The 17369-nt window shown below is 42.6% G+C and overlaps 1 protein-coding gene across 2 annotated transcripts in view; it reads right to left on the bottom strand.

Moving 5' to 3' along the window:
- FAM193A (family with sequence similarity 193 member A) overlaps positions 1 to 17369 on the bottom strand; it is a 167617-nt gene that overhangs the window by 102055 nt on the left and 48193 nt on the right. For both annotated transcript variants that reach the window (XM_055326148.1, XM_055326149.1), the window contains exon 2: positions 1288 to 1533. In XM_055326148.1, coding sequence (XP_055182123.1) covers positions 1288 to 1515 — 228 coding nt within the window. In that variant the 5' untranslated portion in view covers positions 1516 to 1533. The remainder of the gene's footprint in view (positions 1 to 1287; positions 1534 to 17369) is intronic.

Below are 17369 nucleotides of genomic sequence, written 5' to 3'. Positions count from 1 at the left end.
CAGGGCAGGGGACAGCAACAGGGGACAGAGCAAGGGCCACAGACATTAAAAGGACACAGAAAAGAAACAAAGTAAAACAATAAAATGATGAAAGCAAGAGGACTGGATGGTAAAACACTTAAGATCGACTATGCCATCTTTTTAATCCTACTGAGGGGGTTCCACCATTTATTCACTTCCATGCTCATTCATTCACTAACTCAAATATTTGGGTTTCTTAAAATATGCCAGGCTAGGCACTGTTCCTGCTTAGAAAATGGACAAAAACAGCCACCCCTGTGGAATGTCGATTCCGGTGAAGGAGCTAAGCAAGACGAAGAAGCTGAATGTGCTGTATATCAGAAAGAGGCACAGCAGAGAACACACAGGAGAAGGGAGCAAGCAAGAGGAGGTGGGGTGAGACATCAATTTTTATTCCAATAAATGACGAGATCTTGAGTGCAGACACTGGCATGTGTTTGGAGGCATCACCTTCATGGAAACCCTAGGACAGAAGTCACTGGCATAGAGGTAGTCAGGAATGAGGCCATGAGACCAGAGACAAAGGAGACTCACAATGACTATTCACCACAGTGGCACACTTGCCCTGGACAGCAGTCCCCGGGTGCAGCAGAGAACAGAGCATGGTGGTGGTGGCCTGATGTAGGGAGGTATCTGAAGACAAAAGCTCAGGAAACTGGTAGCTGCTCACAGGCAAAAATAAAAGGAACAGAGAAGCCCTACAATGTGGGACCTTACCTGGTTGCAAAAGTCAAGTACTTCCTTCTAGAACCCAAATAGCAGACTAAGGCTGTGGCTTTCCCATGTATGCCTGAAGGCCTCAGAATGCCTCCATTTTGCTGAGGCAAGAAATGAGGAAAAAACAGGGTGGGGAAACCCGACCTGAGAACTGCATCTGGGAAAACATTTCAGGTGAGTTACTAGCACATGGAACCAGCCAGAACCAAATGCTCTTAAGAAGTCTCTGAGCTTTCCAGAAAAATGGCACTGCCATCCTGAGGCCAGACTTAAAAAAGCCAAAACACATCCTTTGGGCCCCCTGAGCTCGCTGACCAAGTTATGAGACCAGGGAGGGCAGGTCCCCTACTACCCACTGCAGGTGTGTTACAGAAGACCAGGACGAAAACCCCAGAGGGTGGAACAACGGACCGGAAGATGGCGCAAGAGGGGTTTCCTTCCAAAAAGCTAACCCAAATTCATGATTTCACTGCCCAATCAATCAGCTCTGTAATCCACAGGGTAAGGAAGCCAACAAGCAAGCCCATGTGTTCTGTGCCAGGCACTCACCGACGGCTGATCAAGGCTGCTGGGCCTCTCCTCCTTCTCCACAGCCCGCCGGCAGTCTGGGCACACCCACAGTGGCAGGTGCAGCACGCTGTTGCCCTTGGGAGCCATGGAGAGGGCCAATTTGCTTGCAGTCTTAATTCCACTCTCTAAGAACGAAGAGTCTTTCCGCTCACTTCTGCACAGAAGGCAATAATCCCCAGCGGGGTAGGGTGGTGTTCTATGATTCATGCCAAAATTAAAAGGAGTCTGGAATAGAAAAAGAAAATTCTATTTTCAAAACATGATCCACAAAGCCAAGATCATTTAAAAATACAATATAGTTTTAAATGATAATGTACATGTATGTTTACATAAGCATCAAATAGGGAATTTGTTAAATAAAATTCTATCTAGTGAACTAGAAACCCATAATACTCCAAATAAAGAGAAGGACCATAAAGAACATCTTAGTAGGAGTTAAGAAAACTGCCCAGCAGAGTTTAAAGCCACTCTTCCAGAGGTGTGTGCATACGAGGGGTCACACCCAAGGCATTAATTCCAGCCTAGGTGTGTGTACAAACCCCCAACCATGTCAGAGGGGAGTGTTCCAGTTCTAGAGGCAAGATCAGCGTTAGAGAAGTCTGGCGGCACCACAAATCCAAGACCCAGCTTCCCTTCTGGCTCAGCATCAGTGCTGCTCAGTTCATCTCTAGTTACTCAATTTCAATGTCTGCTTTTTTAAATAGGTAAGAGGCAAGATCACTGCCCTAGATTCTCTTCAAAAGATTTTCCATCACCCATCAGAAAAGGAAAATTAGCTTCAAGAACACACAAATGGGTCAAACATATTTAAAACACGCCTAAAGTAGTAAGGTTAGCAAGCAGGGGCCAAGACTTTAATCCAAATCAATGTGAGCCCAAGATGTGTCATCTGCAGAGAGGAACCATCCTGCAAATTCTCAAGAGGGGTTCAAGAGAGGCAGACCTGGGCAGCACATGAGCAGGGAAGCCAGGCATGACCTTCCAGAGTCAGGCACAGCTCTGCCATGGTTCCAAGCCAAAGCACATGTGGGATCAAGGCTACAGAAATCCCCCCAGGCCTCCAATGCTGTCCTCTGCCACAGGACATGTGGCACAGGGGAGTGTAAAGAGGACCAGGACCGATGCCAAGGTTATTCATGCTGGAACCTCAAGGTATTTTACCAAGTCTCCAGTTCTACCCAGAAGCTCCTCCAGTACCTTACCCAGGCCTGCCCAGCCAGCAGCCCAGCTCTTCCCTCAGCCCTCGGCGCTCTCCCTGTTCTCCTGTTCGAAGGCTCTGTTCTCCTGCTCCAAGGCTCACATAGGTCTTTGGTTGTGCTTGTTCACTGGACTACAAGTGTGCATTTACACAACCGGCTCCACAGGCTCCATCTCTAAAACCCAGGATGGCTGGCAGGTGACCAGGTACTTACACAGGGGGTGGGTAGGGGATGCCAGGGTGAAAGATGAATGAATGATGAAAGGAGTGAATAACAGCATCACTAAGACTTGCACATATATTCTTACCTGCTTTATAATCCAGTGACCAAAACTACTCAAACCTGTCACATCTGCAGGTTCCATGGTTTTAACGAGACCCCACTCAGCAATCACTTGAATGTGTGGGTTGTGTGTCAAGGGAAGAGTACTATATCCCAGTGAGTGGTATTCCAGAAAACTCCAGACTGCTCCTCAAACCACAGAATACCATGGGAGATGTCTTTCTCTGTCCCAACAAATCCAGATGTAGAAAATAAGACAATTTCAAAAACCACACTGATTTAACCCTATGTAAAACCATCTCTTGTCCCTAGGCCTATAAAAAAACAACCCATCATCAATAGAATAGCCACAGCCTTCAGATCTTTCTAGGCCATCTTTTTACTCAGAGAAGGAGCTGCTGGGCTTCAAGGTTACAAAGTCCCCAAGCCAGAGATTAGAAGAGCCAGAGCTGACCTGAGGGTAACCAGTTCTGCTCCAGATCATCTGCTCATCTGCATAACGGGCAGCCTGTCCATCCAGTATTTACTGGGAGCCGCCATGTGCCAAGGCACCCATCCAGGCACTGAGCACACAGCAATAACTAAAACAAAGTCCCTGCCCATGGGGAGCTAATATCCTTGCAAAAGATAAGACTGCATATGACACAGATCAGGACAAAATACAGAACATGAGATAGTGGTCACTGAGAAGGAGAAAAACATAGAGCAGGCAGGAGTGTCTGGGGTTGGGAACAGTGCTTCCCATTCAGGATGGCCAGTGAGAACTCCCTCCAGGAGATACCTGATTGTCTGGGGCTGGTAGTAGCCATACAGGTACCCGGGAAAGGGACACTCCCAAGAGCAAGCAGAAAGGCCCTGGGGCAGGAGGCCAGAGGGGTAAGGTGGGGGAGTGCTAACTGGGCAATGAGGTTGTATGTGGGGAAGAGATGAGATGCAAACACGGGATCAGGGAGAGCTGACAAGACTGTGAAGGAGGCAGATATTGGAGACAAGCAGAGGAGGAAAGGCAGAAACAAATCTTCCTTGGACTGAGTGCAGGGAAGCAATATGTGATGAGGAACCCCTCTGTCATAAACACTGAAATACACAGTGTGCCAGGCATCCTAGCAGGTTAGATCAAAGAAGGAACTGTGAATAGCCCAAAGGGCCTACTGTTTCCTGAGAGGTGTCAGACAGGCAAATTCAGACATAAGCACCTGCCTTCCAATGGCAGGAAGTATTCCTCCATGAAGAAATAAATTCAGCAAGGATACAGAGCAGAGCTAGAGGAGGGCACCATATTACCATGGGTGAAGCAAAGCTAAGGCCCAACAGAAGCAAACACAGCTGCATGAAAATCTGGGAGAAGAGCATTGCAAGCAGAGGCAGCAAGTGGGGACCTGCACAGGCTTGAGGCCCCAGATGAAGGCCAGGAGCACCACCAGAACAAGGGACAGGCGGGGGCTGCTCTCCAGGGCTGAGGGCCATGGGAAGAGACCAAAGATTTCTCAGAAGGACAGGTAGGAGCCAGCTGGCATCTTAAAAGGAAACTTTACTGTGTAAAAAATGAACTCTGGTGGAGGTAATGCTGTTCTAGGTGGGTCCAGGTGCAGGCAGGAACCATGGAGGTCCAGAGCAGTCAGACTCACAAGTGCTGAAGGTAGAACCACAAGACTTGCCTGCCAAAAGACCCAAGGATGTGATGAAGATGTGAATGCCTAGACAGTGGGCATACGAACAATAGAAATGCCAAACACAGCCAGACAGGCTGGGGCAGTGGCAAGAACCAAGGTTTGCTTTAGATGATGTACCATGAAGTTTGTGTTAAACATCCAAAAAACATGGCGGGCTTGTTCTACACAAGTAAGACACTTCGGGAGTAGGCTGCAATGGGATATATAATTCGGGATCAGCAGTGCATGTGGTATGTCAAGCCATGGAGCCAGGCCAGATGATCCTTGGGGAGAGGGTAGACCACCTGCTGAATCAAAGTCAAAACTTCTCAACTCTTGACCAATGTGCTCAAGTATGAAGCTAGTCTTCTCAAGGGGGTCAACCTCTACTCTCCACGCCTTTCTTCAGATGAAGCAAGTAACAGATTACTACAAGATACCCACGTGTGCATACTATACACCTGACCAAAATAACCAAACACTTGTATCTGCCACATAGTTACTCTCCTATCTGTGATTAAATGGGAGGTACAAATATAAACTACACTGAATCTTTTAAAAGCATTTTCAGCTATACTGAAGTATAACCAAGGTAAGTATAACCAAGCTGGACAACTGAGGCATGCAATTGGAGTAGTCCTAACACAGACACACCTGTGAAACCACAGCAATCAAGATAATGAACATTACCCTCTAAGTTTCCTAATGCCCTTCTGCACCCTCTTCCTCCACATCCCCCTCCCTCCTATCCCATTCACAGGTGACCACTTCTGTGTCTATCCATTACTATGCAACTTCTAGAATTGTATATGTTATATCACACAACATACTCTCGTTTGGCTTCTTTTGAAAAGTATAGTTATTTGGAGAGGATTCCCAGGTATGTATCAGGAGTTGGTCTTTTCCTTTCTTTTTTCTTTCCTTTCCTTTTCCTTTTCTTCCTTTCCTTTCATTTCATTTCCTTTTCTTTTAAGATTTTGAGATAGAGAGAATATGCATGAGTCAGGGGTGGGGGGCAGAGGGAGTCAGAGAAGCAGATTCCCCACTGAGCGACAGCCCAACATAGGGCTCTATCCCAGGACTTCAGGAGCATGACCTGAGCTGAAAGTAGATGCTTAACTGACTGTGCCCTCCAGGTGCCTCAGGAGTTGATTCCTTTTTACTGCTGAGTAGTATTCCATTATGTGGGTAAGCTACAACTTGTTTATCCATCCTCCCATTCAGAGACATCTGGGTTATTTCCAGTTTCTGCTATTACAAATAGTAGCTGCTGTGAACACTCATGTAGAATCTTGGTGTAGACACATGCTTTTGTTTTTCTTGCACAAATACCAAGGAACAGAATATCTGGGTAATATGGTATGTACAAGTCTAACTTTTGAGAAATTGCCAAATTCCTCCCAAAAAGCAGTCTTCGAGAGTTCCAATTAATCCACATCCTCATCAATATGATGAGTTGATTGTAGCTACTGTAATGACTGTGTGGTGCTGCCTCACTGTGGTTTTCCCTAAGGATTAATTATGTTAAATATCTTTTCACAGGCTTATGTAGTATTTATTCAAATCTCTGGTCTGGATTAAGGTTTATCAATTTTATTACTCTTAAAAGAATCAGCTTTCAGGGGCACTGGGCAGCTCAGTCAGTTGAGTGTCCAACTCTTTTATTTTAAGATTTTATTTATTTATTCATGAGAGACCCACAGAGAGAGGCAGAGACATAGGCAGAGAGAGAAGCAGGCTCCTCCCAGGGAGCCCGATGCAGAACTTGATCCCCAGACCTGGGATCATGCCCTGAGCCAAAGGCAGATGTTCAACACTGAGCCACCCAGGTGTCCCTTGAATGTCTAACTCCTGATTCTCAGCTCAGGTTGTGATCTCAAGGTTGTGAATTCAAGCCCAACGTTAGCTCCACACTGGGCGTGGAAACCACTTAAAAAAAAAAAAACCCAGCTTTTGGTTTTGTGGATTTTCCATATTTAAAAATTTTATTTTCACTGATTTTTGCTTTTATGATATTATTTACTTTTGGGGGGTTACTTTGGGTATAACGGCTCTTTGATTTTCTACTTTCTTGTGGTGGAAGCACAAGCCATTCAGCCCTTTCTCTTGCATGAAGAGGGGGTTAGTACTGTAAGTTTCCCTATACTCAGTGCATTGGCAAGCACTTTAGAAACATTAATATGCTGTGTTTTCATTCTCATTAGGTCCAAAATACTTTCTGGTCACCCTCTTGATTTCTTCTTCGGTTCATTGGCTGTTTAACATGTGATATGGTTCCCTCATGTGTATGGTTTTGTTAGTGATTTCTAATATAATCCCATGTAGTCAGAGAAGCTGCTTTATACAACTTTAATTCTTATAAATTTATCAAGACTTTTTATGGCTCAGAATACGGTCTGCTTTGGTAAATGTTCGACATTTACTTAAAAGACTATGTAAGCATGCTGCTGTTGTTGGGCAGTGTCCTACAAACATCTGTCAGGCCAAGGAGGCTAACAATGTTATTCATCTTCTATAAACCTTAGTGACTTTTTTTTTCTTTTTAAAGAGTATTTATTTATTTATTCATGAGAGACACAAAGAGAGGCAGAGACATAGGCAGAGGGAAAGCAGGCTCCCTGCAGGGAGCCCGATGCAAAATTCGATCCTAGGACCCTGGGACCATGACCTGAGCCAAAAGACGCTCAACTATTGAGCCATCCAGGTGCCCTTAGTGACTTCCTGTTTACTTATCAATTATTGAGAGGTCTTAAAATCTCCAACCATAATAAATTTGTATTTGTCTATTTTTGCTTGATGTTCTATCAGTCTTTCATCCACGTATTTTGAAGCTTTGTTATTAGGTGCAAAGACATTTAGGATTCTTATGTCCAATTGATAAACTGCCCCTTATCAGTATGAAATTACTCTTTACTCCTGCTAATATTCTTTGCTCTGGCATCTGTTTTTCTTACATAGCCAATCCAGCTTTCTTCTCACTTATATAAGCAAGGCGTTATCTTTCCCTATGACTTTACTTTTAGCCTACTTGCATCTTTATGTTTAAAGCACATTATAGCAGAAATCATATAACTGGGTCTTGATTTTTTCTCACTCTCACAATCTTTTAAAATTGTCATGCTTAGACTATTTATGTTAAGTACAATTATGGGATAGGATTAAGTTTATTAAATTTTCCATCTAATTTTTTATTTTCCTAGTGACCCATTTATTTTTGTTCCTTTTCCTCTTTTTCCACTTTTTAAAAATTGGGAATTTTTTATGATTCTACTTTACCTCTCTTGTTGGACTGTGAGCTATATTTTTGTTTGGAGTGGCTGCATCAGTGTCACAGTATACATTTTAATTTACCACAAACATCTATCTAGTAAGACTTTATGACTACACCAGGGAAGAGCCCTCTGCTCCCTCTCCTAGCCTTCGTGTTGCTTGTCAGACATGCTGCTTCTACATGTAAGCTCTGTAAGGCATTGTTGGTTTTGCTTTTTTTTTAAGAAAAAACATTTTTTTAAAGATTCCATTTATTTGAGAGAGAGATCTGAGAGATCTGAGATATGTGAGAGATCACAAGCATTGGAGAGGAAGAAGCAGGCTGCCCATCAAGCAGGGAGCCTGATGTAGGGCTCAATCTCAGGACCCTGGGATCATGACTCAAGCTGAAAGCAGATGTTTAAATGCTGAGCTACCCAGGTGCCCCAAGAAATTCTTTTTTAAGATTTTATTTTTATGTAATCTCTATCCTCAATCAGGGGCCTGAACTCATAGCCAAGATCAAGAGTCGCACATTCTATGGACTGAACCAGACAGGCACCCCACTGTTTTTGCTTTAAATAGATTATTGTATTTCAAAGTAATATAAAAAGTATTTCCCCCATACAGTCACAATCTCCAGTGTCCTTCCTTTCTCCATGTAGACCCAGACTGCCATCTGGTATCATTTCTCCTCTGCTTGGAGTTTCCTTTATCATATTCTCTGATGAAGATCCACTAGCCATGAAATCTTCCAACATTTTACGTCAGAACATTTTTATCTCACCTTCACTTTTGTGTCTTTTTGTTTTCATGCAGCCCCAAAGGGGCATCATTTTCACTTTTGAAAGATATTTTTTGCTGGTTTAGAATTCTAGGTTATGCTTTTCCCTTTCCGTACTTTAAAGTTGTTCTTTCTCTACTTCTAGCTTGCATTGTTATTCATGAGAAGTCTACCTTTGTCATTGCTCAGTGTGTAATGCATCTTTTTTTTTCTAACTGCATTTTTCTTTTAAACGTTGTTTTCAAGACACCTGGGTGGCTCAGCAGTTGAGTGTCTGCGTTCAGCTCAGGGCATGATCCTCAAGTCCTGGGGAGTCCCACACTGGGCTCCCTGCATGAAGCCTGCTTCTCCCTCTGCCTATGTTTCTGCCTCTTTCTGTGTCTCTCTCATGAATAAGGAAAATCTTTTTCAAAAAAATAAACATTGTTTTCAGTGATACAATGATGATGTGTTGTGGTGTATTTTCTTCACCGTTCTTGTGCTTGAGGCTTACTGAGCTGCTTCGATTTGCACATTTTCCCACCATTATTCCTTCAAATATCTTTTCATAATCCCCATTCCCATTCTTTCTTTCTGGAACTCCAATGACACATACATACAGTGCTGTGGGCCATGTGAAGTTGTTTCAAGGCTCACTGATGCTCACGGTTCAATACCTTCTATTGCTATCGCCTCAAGTTCATTAATCTTTTATTCTGCAGTGTCTAATCTGTTACTAAGCCTCATATAATGTATTTTTCATCTCAGACACTAGTTTGCAACTCTAGAAGTTCATTTGGGTTTTCTTACATCTTGTGCTTCTTCTTAACATGCTCATGCTTTCCTCTGTCTTCTTGAAAATGCAGAATATAGCAATAACAACTGTGTGTTATAACGTCTACCTAATAATTCTATTATATGTGTCATTTCTGAATCTGTTTCTGTTTCTTTATTTTGAACCTCATTATGGACTGTATTTGCTTGCTTCTGTCTCTGCATGCCTGGTGATTTCTGACTAGAAAGTAAACACTGTGAATTTTACTATGTTAGGAAAACGGGTATGGTTTTACTCCTTCAAATATTTCTGAGCTTTGTTGTGGCCCATAGTTAGGTTATCTGGGAAGAGCTTGGTCCTTTCAAGGCTTGCTTGTAAGATTTGGGAGGTGGGATCTGAACATTTCTTTTAAAAAGATCGAATTGGGGCAGGCCTGTGGCTCAGCGGTTTAGTGCCGCCTTCAGCCTGGGGTGTGGTCCTGGAGACCTGGAATCGAGTCTCACGTCAGGCTCCCTACATGGAGCCTGCTTCTCCCTCTGCCTATGTCTCTGCTTCTCTCTCTCTTTTCTCTCTCTATCTCTCATAAATAAATAAATAACCATAAATAAATAAATAAATAAATAAATAAATAAATAAATAAATAATCGAATTGGTTTTATTAAGTGATTCATGAATCAGGCAGCATCCTATTTGGCAGTAGAGAGATGCTCCCAGGATCAGAGCACCTTTAACCTTTCCCACTACTGAGACACCTGGGTGGCTCACTGGTTGAACGTGTGCCTTCAGCTCAGGGTGTAATCCCAGGGTCCCAGGATTGAGTCCCGCATCAGGTTCTCTGTAGGGAGTCTGCTTCTCCCTCTGCCTGTGTCTGCTTCTCTCTGTGTCTCTCATGAATAAATAAATGGAACCTTTAAAAAAAAAAATCTTTCCCACTACTGAGGCAATACCCTTGTGACCTCACTTTTGCGTTACAAGATTTTCCTTCTCTGGCTGGTGGGAACACAAACTGTTTGGGGTTCCATAGGAGCTCCATGGATTGTTCTACTACTCACTTCCTGGGTTCTTCTCTTGATATACAGTTTCCACACATGCATGTGCTCATCAATACCCAGCTGAATATTCTGTGTGGCTCTCCAGAACTCTTTTTTCTCTTTGCAGCCCTCTCTTCTCTGGTACTCTGCCCTACAAATTCACTCTGGCCTCCACAAGTTCTCAGGTAGATCTCCTCAACTCAAGGAAACCATCAGACTCTCTTCAGGCTACTCTCTCCTTTCTTCCTGAGCCATGACCTGCAAATTCTCTCCAGACAGTAAGGTTGACCAACCCTCAGCTCCTGGATTTTCTATCTCTCAAGGATTACTGTCGTGCACTGCCTGCTGTCCAGCATTGGTACACTACTGCTTGAGATATTTTGCCCTTCTTTTAGTTAAGGCAGGAGGATAAATCCAGTCCGATTTCATTAATACTTTTTTTTTAAAGATTTCTTTATTTATTGATGAGAGACACACACACACACACAGAGAGAGAGAGAGAGAGAGAGAGAGAGAGAGGGAGGGAGGCAGAGACGTAGGCAGAGGGAGAAGCAGGCTCCTTGCAGGGAGCCCGATGTGAGACTCGATCCCAGATCCCAGGATCACACCATGAGCCAAAGGCAAGTGCTAACCACCAAACTACCCAGGCATCCCTTGATTTCATTAATATTCTTAAAAAATAAATGTACCAGAATAAACACTAAACAAGTGTCATCTCCCTAATCCTATACACACATAAAATACATTTAAATAGCAATATTTTATTTACTTACTTCTGTAAGATCCTATGTTGTAACCCAGAAATTTTTCCACAAGAAGATGTGCTTATTCCTAAATTGGCTAGATTGCTGAAAGCACTTGAGAAGGCCACTAACAATTGAGTTCTACACCCATGATGTAAGATATTTTACCCTTTCTGAGTAAACTGGTTTTCCACTGTCTGGTATAAGCTGTCATTTGTGGCCAGTGTGTATGTTTAATAAAAGATATCAAATTCATATTCTTGCTAGGCTTATCTCTAATTCTAAAAGTAACATCCAAAAAAAGAAACTACAAATTCAACATGAAAAACAGACTATTTAAAAACTTTACAGGTAAACTTATTATAGACACAAAGAAAACACAGCATCTTAGGGCATAAACACACTAAAAGCGCTCAGGTGATAGTGGCCCATCTCAGGTCACACAGCCTAGGTGAAGACTAAAGCCAGGATACTCATGTACACAAAACACAAAACAAATGTGCCTGTTTTTGTTGCATTAACAACTCCTGCCTTGGACACGGCACAACTGTGTCTTCCTGTCTGGTCTGCAGCCTCCAGGTCTGTCTACTTTCCCACATCCTTTATTTACCCTCCTATCGGGATGATCTTTCAGACTGCACACATGAACAGAATATTCCTCTGCTCTGAACACTTCAATAGTTTCCCTAACTAAAAGGATCCAGTGTGACATACAAGGCCCTTATCACGTAGTGCTGCACAACCCAGTAGTTCTACTCCTCACAATTCCAGATCCCTGCCCCATTCTTAGTACATGCCATTTCTCACTCTGAAACACCCATTTCCCTCCTATACTGGGCAACTGTCAGGCATCCTTTCAAACCCCACTGTACTATATCATTCTTTCTCTGTGAATTTTGTTCTCCTCCAACCTGTTCCCCACCCCTCAACCAATACAGCCCCCCCAATTTTTTTTAATAAATTAATTTTTATTGTTGTTCAATTTACCAACATACAGAATAACACCCAGTGCTCATCCCGTCAAGTGTCCCCCTCAGTGCCCGTCACCCATTCACCCCCACCCCCCGCCCTCCTCCCCCTCCACCACCCCTAGTTCGTTTCCCAGAGTTAGGAGTCTTTATGTTCTGTGTCCCTTTCTGATATTTCCCACACATTTATTCTCCCTTCCCTTATATTCCCTTTCACTATTATTCATATTCCCCAAATGAATGAGAACATACACTGTTTGTCTTTCTCCGATTGACTTACTTCACTCAGCATAATACCCTCCAGTTCCATCCACGTTGAAGCAAATGGTGGGTATTTGTCGTTTCTAATACAGCCCCCAAAATTACTCCAACTCCTGTACACCCTCCATACTTTACACAAACTACCTTATGCTTTCATGTGTTCATCTTCTCATTAGACACTCAACAACTTTTAAGTCCCACAAAGCACACAATAGGCATCCAGCAAACGTTCAAAGAAGAAAATGAAATGGGTAGTCCATATGAGTAATTCACATTTTGTGCTCCCTACTTTTTTTTTTTTTTTTTTTTTTAAGATTTGACAGATAGGCAGAGGGAGAGAGAGAAGCAGACTCCCCACTGAGCAGGGAGCCCGACGTGGGGCTGGATCCCAGAACTCCAGGATGAGGACCTCAGCTGAAGACAGACACTTCACCGACTGAGCCACTCAAGTGCCCTCTGTGCTCCCCACTTCAATCACAAGTTTCCTTCCTTATTTTACACACGATCTTTTATCAGCTCCCTGTGTTGAAGTCCAGGGATGACTACATGTGTAGTCACTGAAGTATCTATAGTCTTTTCTGAACTTTCCCAAAGCACATGCAAGTTCTTTAAGCAAGTGGTACTCCTTGGGAAATAATTACTAACATTAATACTTAAGTTCTCTTCCAATTAGTTATCAAAAAGACTGATAATAGGGGCAGCCGAGGTGGCTTGGTGGTTTAGCGCAGCCTTTGGCCCAGGGCCTGATCCTGGGGACCCAGGATCGAGTCCCACGTCGAGCTCCCCGCATGGAGCCTGCTCCCCCCTTTGCCTGTGTCTCTGTGCCTCTCTCTCTCTCTCTCTCTCTCTCTGTGTCTCATGAATAAATAAATAAAATCTTAAAAAAAAACTGATATTAGAATCCTAAGTTAGAGGTGAAATTACCTTAAGTGTTTAATGTTTGACATGTAATTTATATAATCACAGAGTAAATATTTAGCAATTTATAGATTTCAAAGGTGTTTCCTGAAAACTCAACATTTATTACATATGATTCCATATTATTACATTATTATAGCATCCTTTTTATAGCTCATGTGAAGTACGTTTTCTTTAGCATTTACTTTCAGTTTACATATCCAAAAAAACAGAGAAAGCCTAAAAACCTGTAACCATTAAAAATATATATTTATCATATTATAATAATCATATTAATTATAATAATAATTAGATTATATTATATATATATTTACTTATTTATTTATTTGAGAGAGAGAGAGCATGAGAGAGTATGCATGTGTGAAGAGGGAGAGGGGTCACTAGGGGGAGAGGGAGAGAAAGAATCGCCTGTGGACTCCTGGCTGAGCGTGGAGCCTGATGTGGAGCTCAATCTCACAACTCCGAGATCACGACTTGAACTGCAATCAAGTGCTAGATGCATGACTGAGCCACCTGGGCACCCCAACCATTTTTTCTTTTTTTTTTTCCATTTTTTCTTATAACTGCAGTTAACTTCCTGAATTGGCCTACCTACAAATGACCAGTGGTTCTACAGAAGTAAATAGGGTGGCTTTGTGCATTAATGAAGGCACAGTGGTATTGGCTACCTGCCAGAACTATAGTTACATAAAATGGATTTAAGTATGTAACCATTATTAATACAGTGTTTTTATACAGATGAAATCATGTTCTATGTCTAATAAACAATGTAATTATTGTTTGTTTTGATTCTACTTATCTGGAAGAAAATAAGTATCTAAACCAGCCTCAGAACAAGTCAGGATGCCAGGGCAAGTTTAGCACCACTGCTCCGTCATCTGGCAGCGTAGCAATTCACACATTCAAATATTTACAAAATACTTCAGGTCTCTGCATTTAAGCTCCATATGGCAAAAGAGAAAAATAACTTACTTGCATTTATTAATAGCAGCAAATCAGACAGTTAAAAAAAAAAAAGATTTGCAGCTCTGAAAATATGTATTTCTTACATTCCTCTTCACCAATCTTTAAAATACAAATGATCTCCTGTGTTCAAGTGGCAAGTTGATATCAAAGTACTACTAACTTCTCTGGCTACACTTCACATACCCTTTAAAATCTGAAAGTCCCAGTAACCAGTCATTTTGCATAGGATGCTAAAGGTCTTTACAGCAATGCCCAGAAATTGCCAGAGGGGAAGAAAAAAACTCATACGTAGAACAGAAGCTGGGAAAGGCTTTGAATCAGAAACCCTAAGTGGGACAGGCAACATTGGAAAATTCAGTGACCTGAGGTTATTCCAAAGGTAGCCAGCCACTCACGTAACATACCTGCAAGCCTGTCATCAATACGGCCTTGCTAACACGGGCAGCCAGGCCAGGGGCAGCCCCCACCATCCACTCCATTTCCATCACCATCACCACCACTCATGTGGCTACAGGGAGGAACTTGGCGCCGGGATAGTCAAACCAGAGACTAGCTAGTGACCTAAAATAATAACCACAGAAAGTACTTGCTTTTTACAGAATCCTCAATTTCCCTAATACAGACTTTGATAACACTGAGTCAGTCTCCAGGATTGTTACTAAAATTTTTATGGTCCAAGAAATTCACAAGGCAAGGAGATGAGTCAGAGTAAGGAGGCACAGAAACTCATCAGAGCTAAGAGCATAAAGGAATGGGGGGAGGGTGCCTCCTGGCAGGAGCTGGACAGGAAAAGGAGCAGAGATGTGGAAATCAAGCTGAGTGGAAGCAGAGCAGAGATTTACAGGTGAACCACGTGCACAGGTGGGTGGCAACAGGAAGTATGACATACTGGATATGTATGTCTCAAAAGGGCATCCTGGCCAGGCACCCAGGTACCTGTCAAAGCTCTGGTCTCCATGGGTCTCACAAGGGGAGGAGTAGAGAGGCCTCTTGCTAAAACTGTGCAAACATTTAAAGACTATGACAACACTCAGTGCTGCAGAATGAAGGAGGAAGGGCATACTCAGATCCTGCCAATGGTGGCATGAGGCCTAATGATGTGCTTGAAAACCCACTGGCAGTATGTTTCCACAGGCTCCACGCCATCTACCTAAAGCTGTGCCCTTCGGCATGCTTACCCATCACACACCTCCTCGCCTAGGTGAAACCTCTGCTCATGCACCAGGCCCTGCCATCTGCTTGAGGACTTTGTTCTACGGATTCTCCCCTCCATTCCTCGGATCATCAATCTTTCCTTCCTTCCTGCATCATTTCCATGAGGATATAAGCACACTGTTACTACCAGGCTAAAGAAACAAAGCACCCTCCTCGGGACCATACTTCCACCTCTAACCTACAAACAGCTTCTTTTCCTCACTTTTCAATTCCTTCAGAGCTGCCCATCCCAGCTCTTTCTCAGAGAAATACAATGCAAGCCATAAATATGAGCCACGTATTAAGTTAAAAAAACAAACACGCAAAAAACCAGAAACACTGGTGAAAACAAAATAACACATCACACCTATCAGAATGGCCAAAATCCAGTACATGACGGCACAGATGTATAGCAACAGGAATTGTCACTCACAGCTGGTAGGCAGGCAAAATGGTACAGCCACTATGGAAGACAGTTTGGCAGTTTCTCACAAAACTAAACATACTCTTACCATATGATCCAACAATCAAGCTCCTTTGTAATTTTTTTTAAAGATTTATTTATTCATGAAACACACAGAAGGAGAGGCAGAGACATAGGCAGAGGGAGAAGCAGACCCCCCATGGGGAGCCCAATGCGGGACTCGATCCCAGACCTTGGGATCACGCCCTGAACCAAAAGCAGACACTCAACCACTGAGCCACCCAGGTGCTCTCCTCCTTGGTATTTACCTAGATGAGCTGAAAACTTCAATCCACACAAAAACTTGCATACGAAGTGGAAGCATACTTGCTTATAGTACCTTTATTCAGAATTTCCAAAACTTGGAAGTAACCAAGATGTTCTTGGTGAATGGGTCATAAACTATGATCTATCCATCCAGGTAATGGACCGTTATTCATCAAAAGAAACGCGCTATCAAGTCAGGAAAAGTCAGAGGAACTTTAAATGCATGTTATGAAGGTTAAGAAGCCAATATGAAAAGGCTACACGCTGTAGGATTCCATCTACAGGACATTCTGGAAAAGGCAAAGCCACAGAAATAGTAAAAAAAACAATTGTTGCCAGGGGTTGGGGGAGGGAGGGATAGAAAGGTGGAGCACAGAGGATTTTTAGGGCAGTGAAACTACTCTGCATGATACCACAATAATAGATACCTGTCATTATACATCTATCCAAATCCATCAAATATACAATAGCAAGAGTGACCCCCAATGGAAACTATGGACTCTGGGTGATAATGATGCGTCAGTGTAGGTTTACCAACTGTAACAAATGTCCTACCAGAGTGGGATGCTGACAGTGTGGGAACATGTGCATCTGTGAGGACGGGGGAGGGGAGTACATGGGAATTCCCCATACTTCCTGCTCAGTATTTCTGTGAGCCTTAAACTGCTCCCAAAAATTCTGTAACTACGTATGATGAGAGATACTAGACTTACTGTAGTGATCATTTTGCAATATATACAAATATTGAATCGTTATATTATACACCTGAAACTCATATGTTGTATGTTATCATACCTCAATAAAAAAAAAAACGAAGAGCAAAGTCAAAAGCAACTTTAAATAGTTTTAAACTAATTCCTAAACTAACAAAAGACAGAGCTGCACATCTAATTTGGTAGCCACTGTCCAAATGTGGCTACTGAGCACTTGAAATATGGCAAGTCCAACTGAGATGTGTCCAAGTATAAAATACACACCAGACTTCAAAGACTTAATATGAATAAAGGAACTTTAAGTATTTCAGTAATAATTTTTATATTGATTCCATGCTGACATAATATTTGTGGCAGGCTATGCAGGGCTATATAAAAGACACTACATAAAATTGATTATATGTGTTTTTTACTTTTATGATATGGTTACTTAAATTTTACAATTACATATGTGGCTTCCATTCCACTGAGCAATACTGGGCTGGAGAGTCACTACTTCTCCCTTTTCCCATCTTCTATGAGTGCTGATATAAAGAATAAAATATCCAACCCTGGGTGGTAGAAGGAAATGAAGCCACAGGAATAATTTACAGATGGGAAAAAGAACAGCTAGAAAA

Source organism: Nyctereutes procyonoides, unplaced genomic scaffold, assembly GCF_905146905.1.
Source record: "Nyctereutes procyonoides isolate TBG_1078 unplaced genomic scaffold, NYPRO_anot_genome, whole genome shotgun sequence".
NCBI lineage: Eukaryota > Metazoa > Chordata > Mammalia > Carnivora > Canidae > Nyctereutes > Nyctereutes procyonoides.
This window is presented reverse-complemented; position numbering and strand designations above follow the sequence as displayed.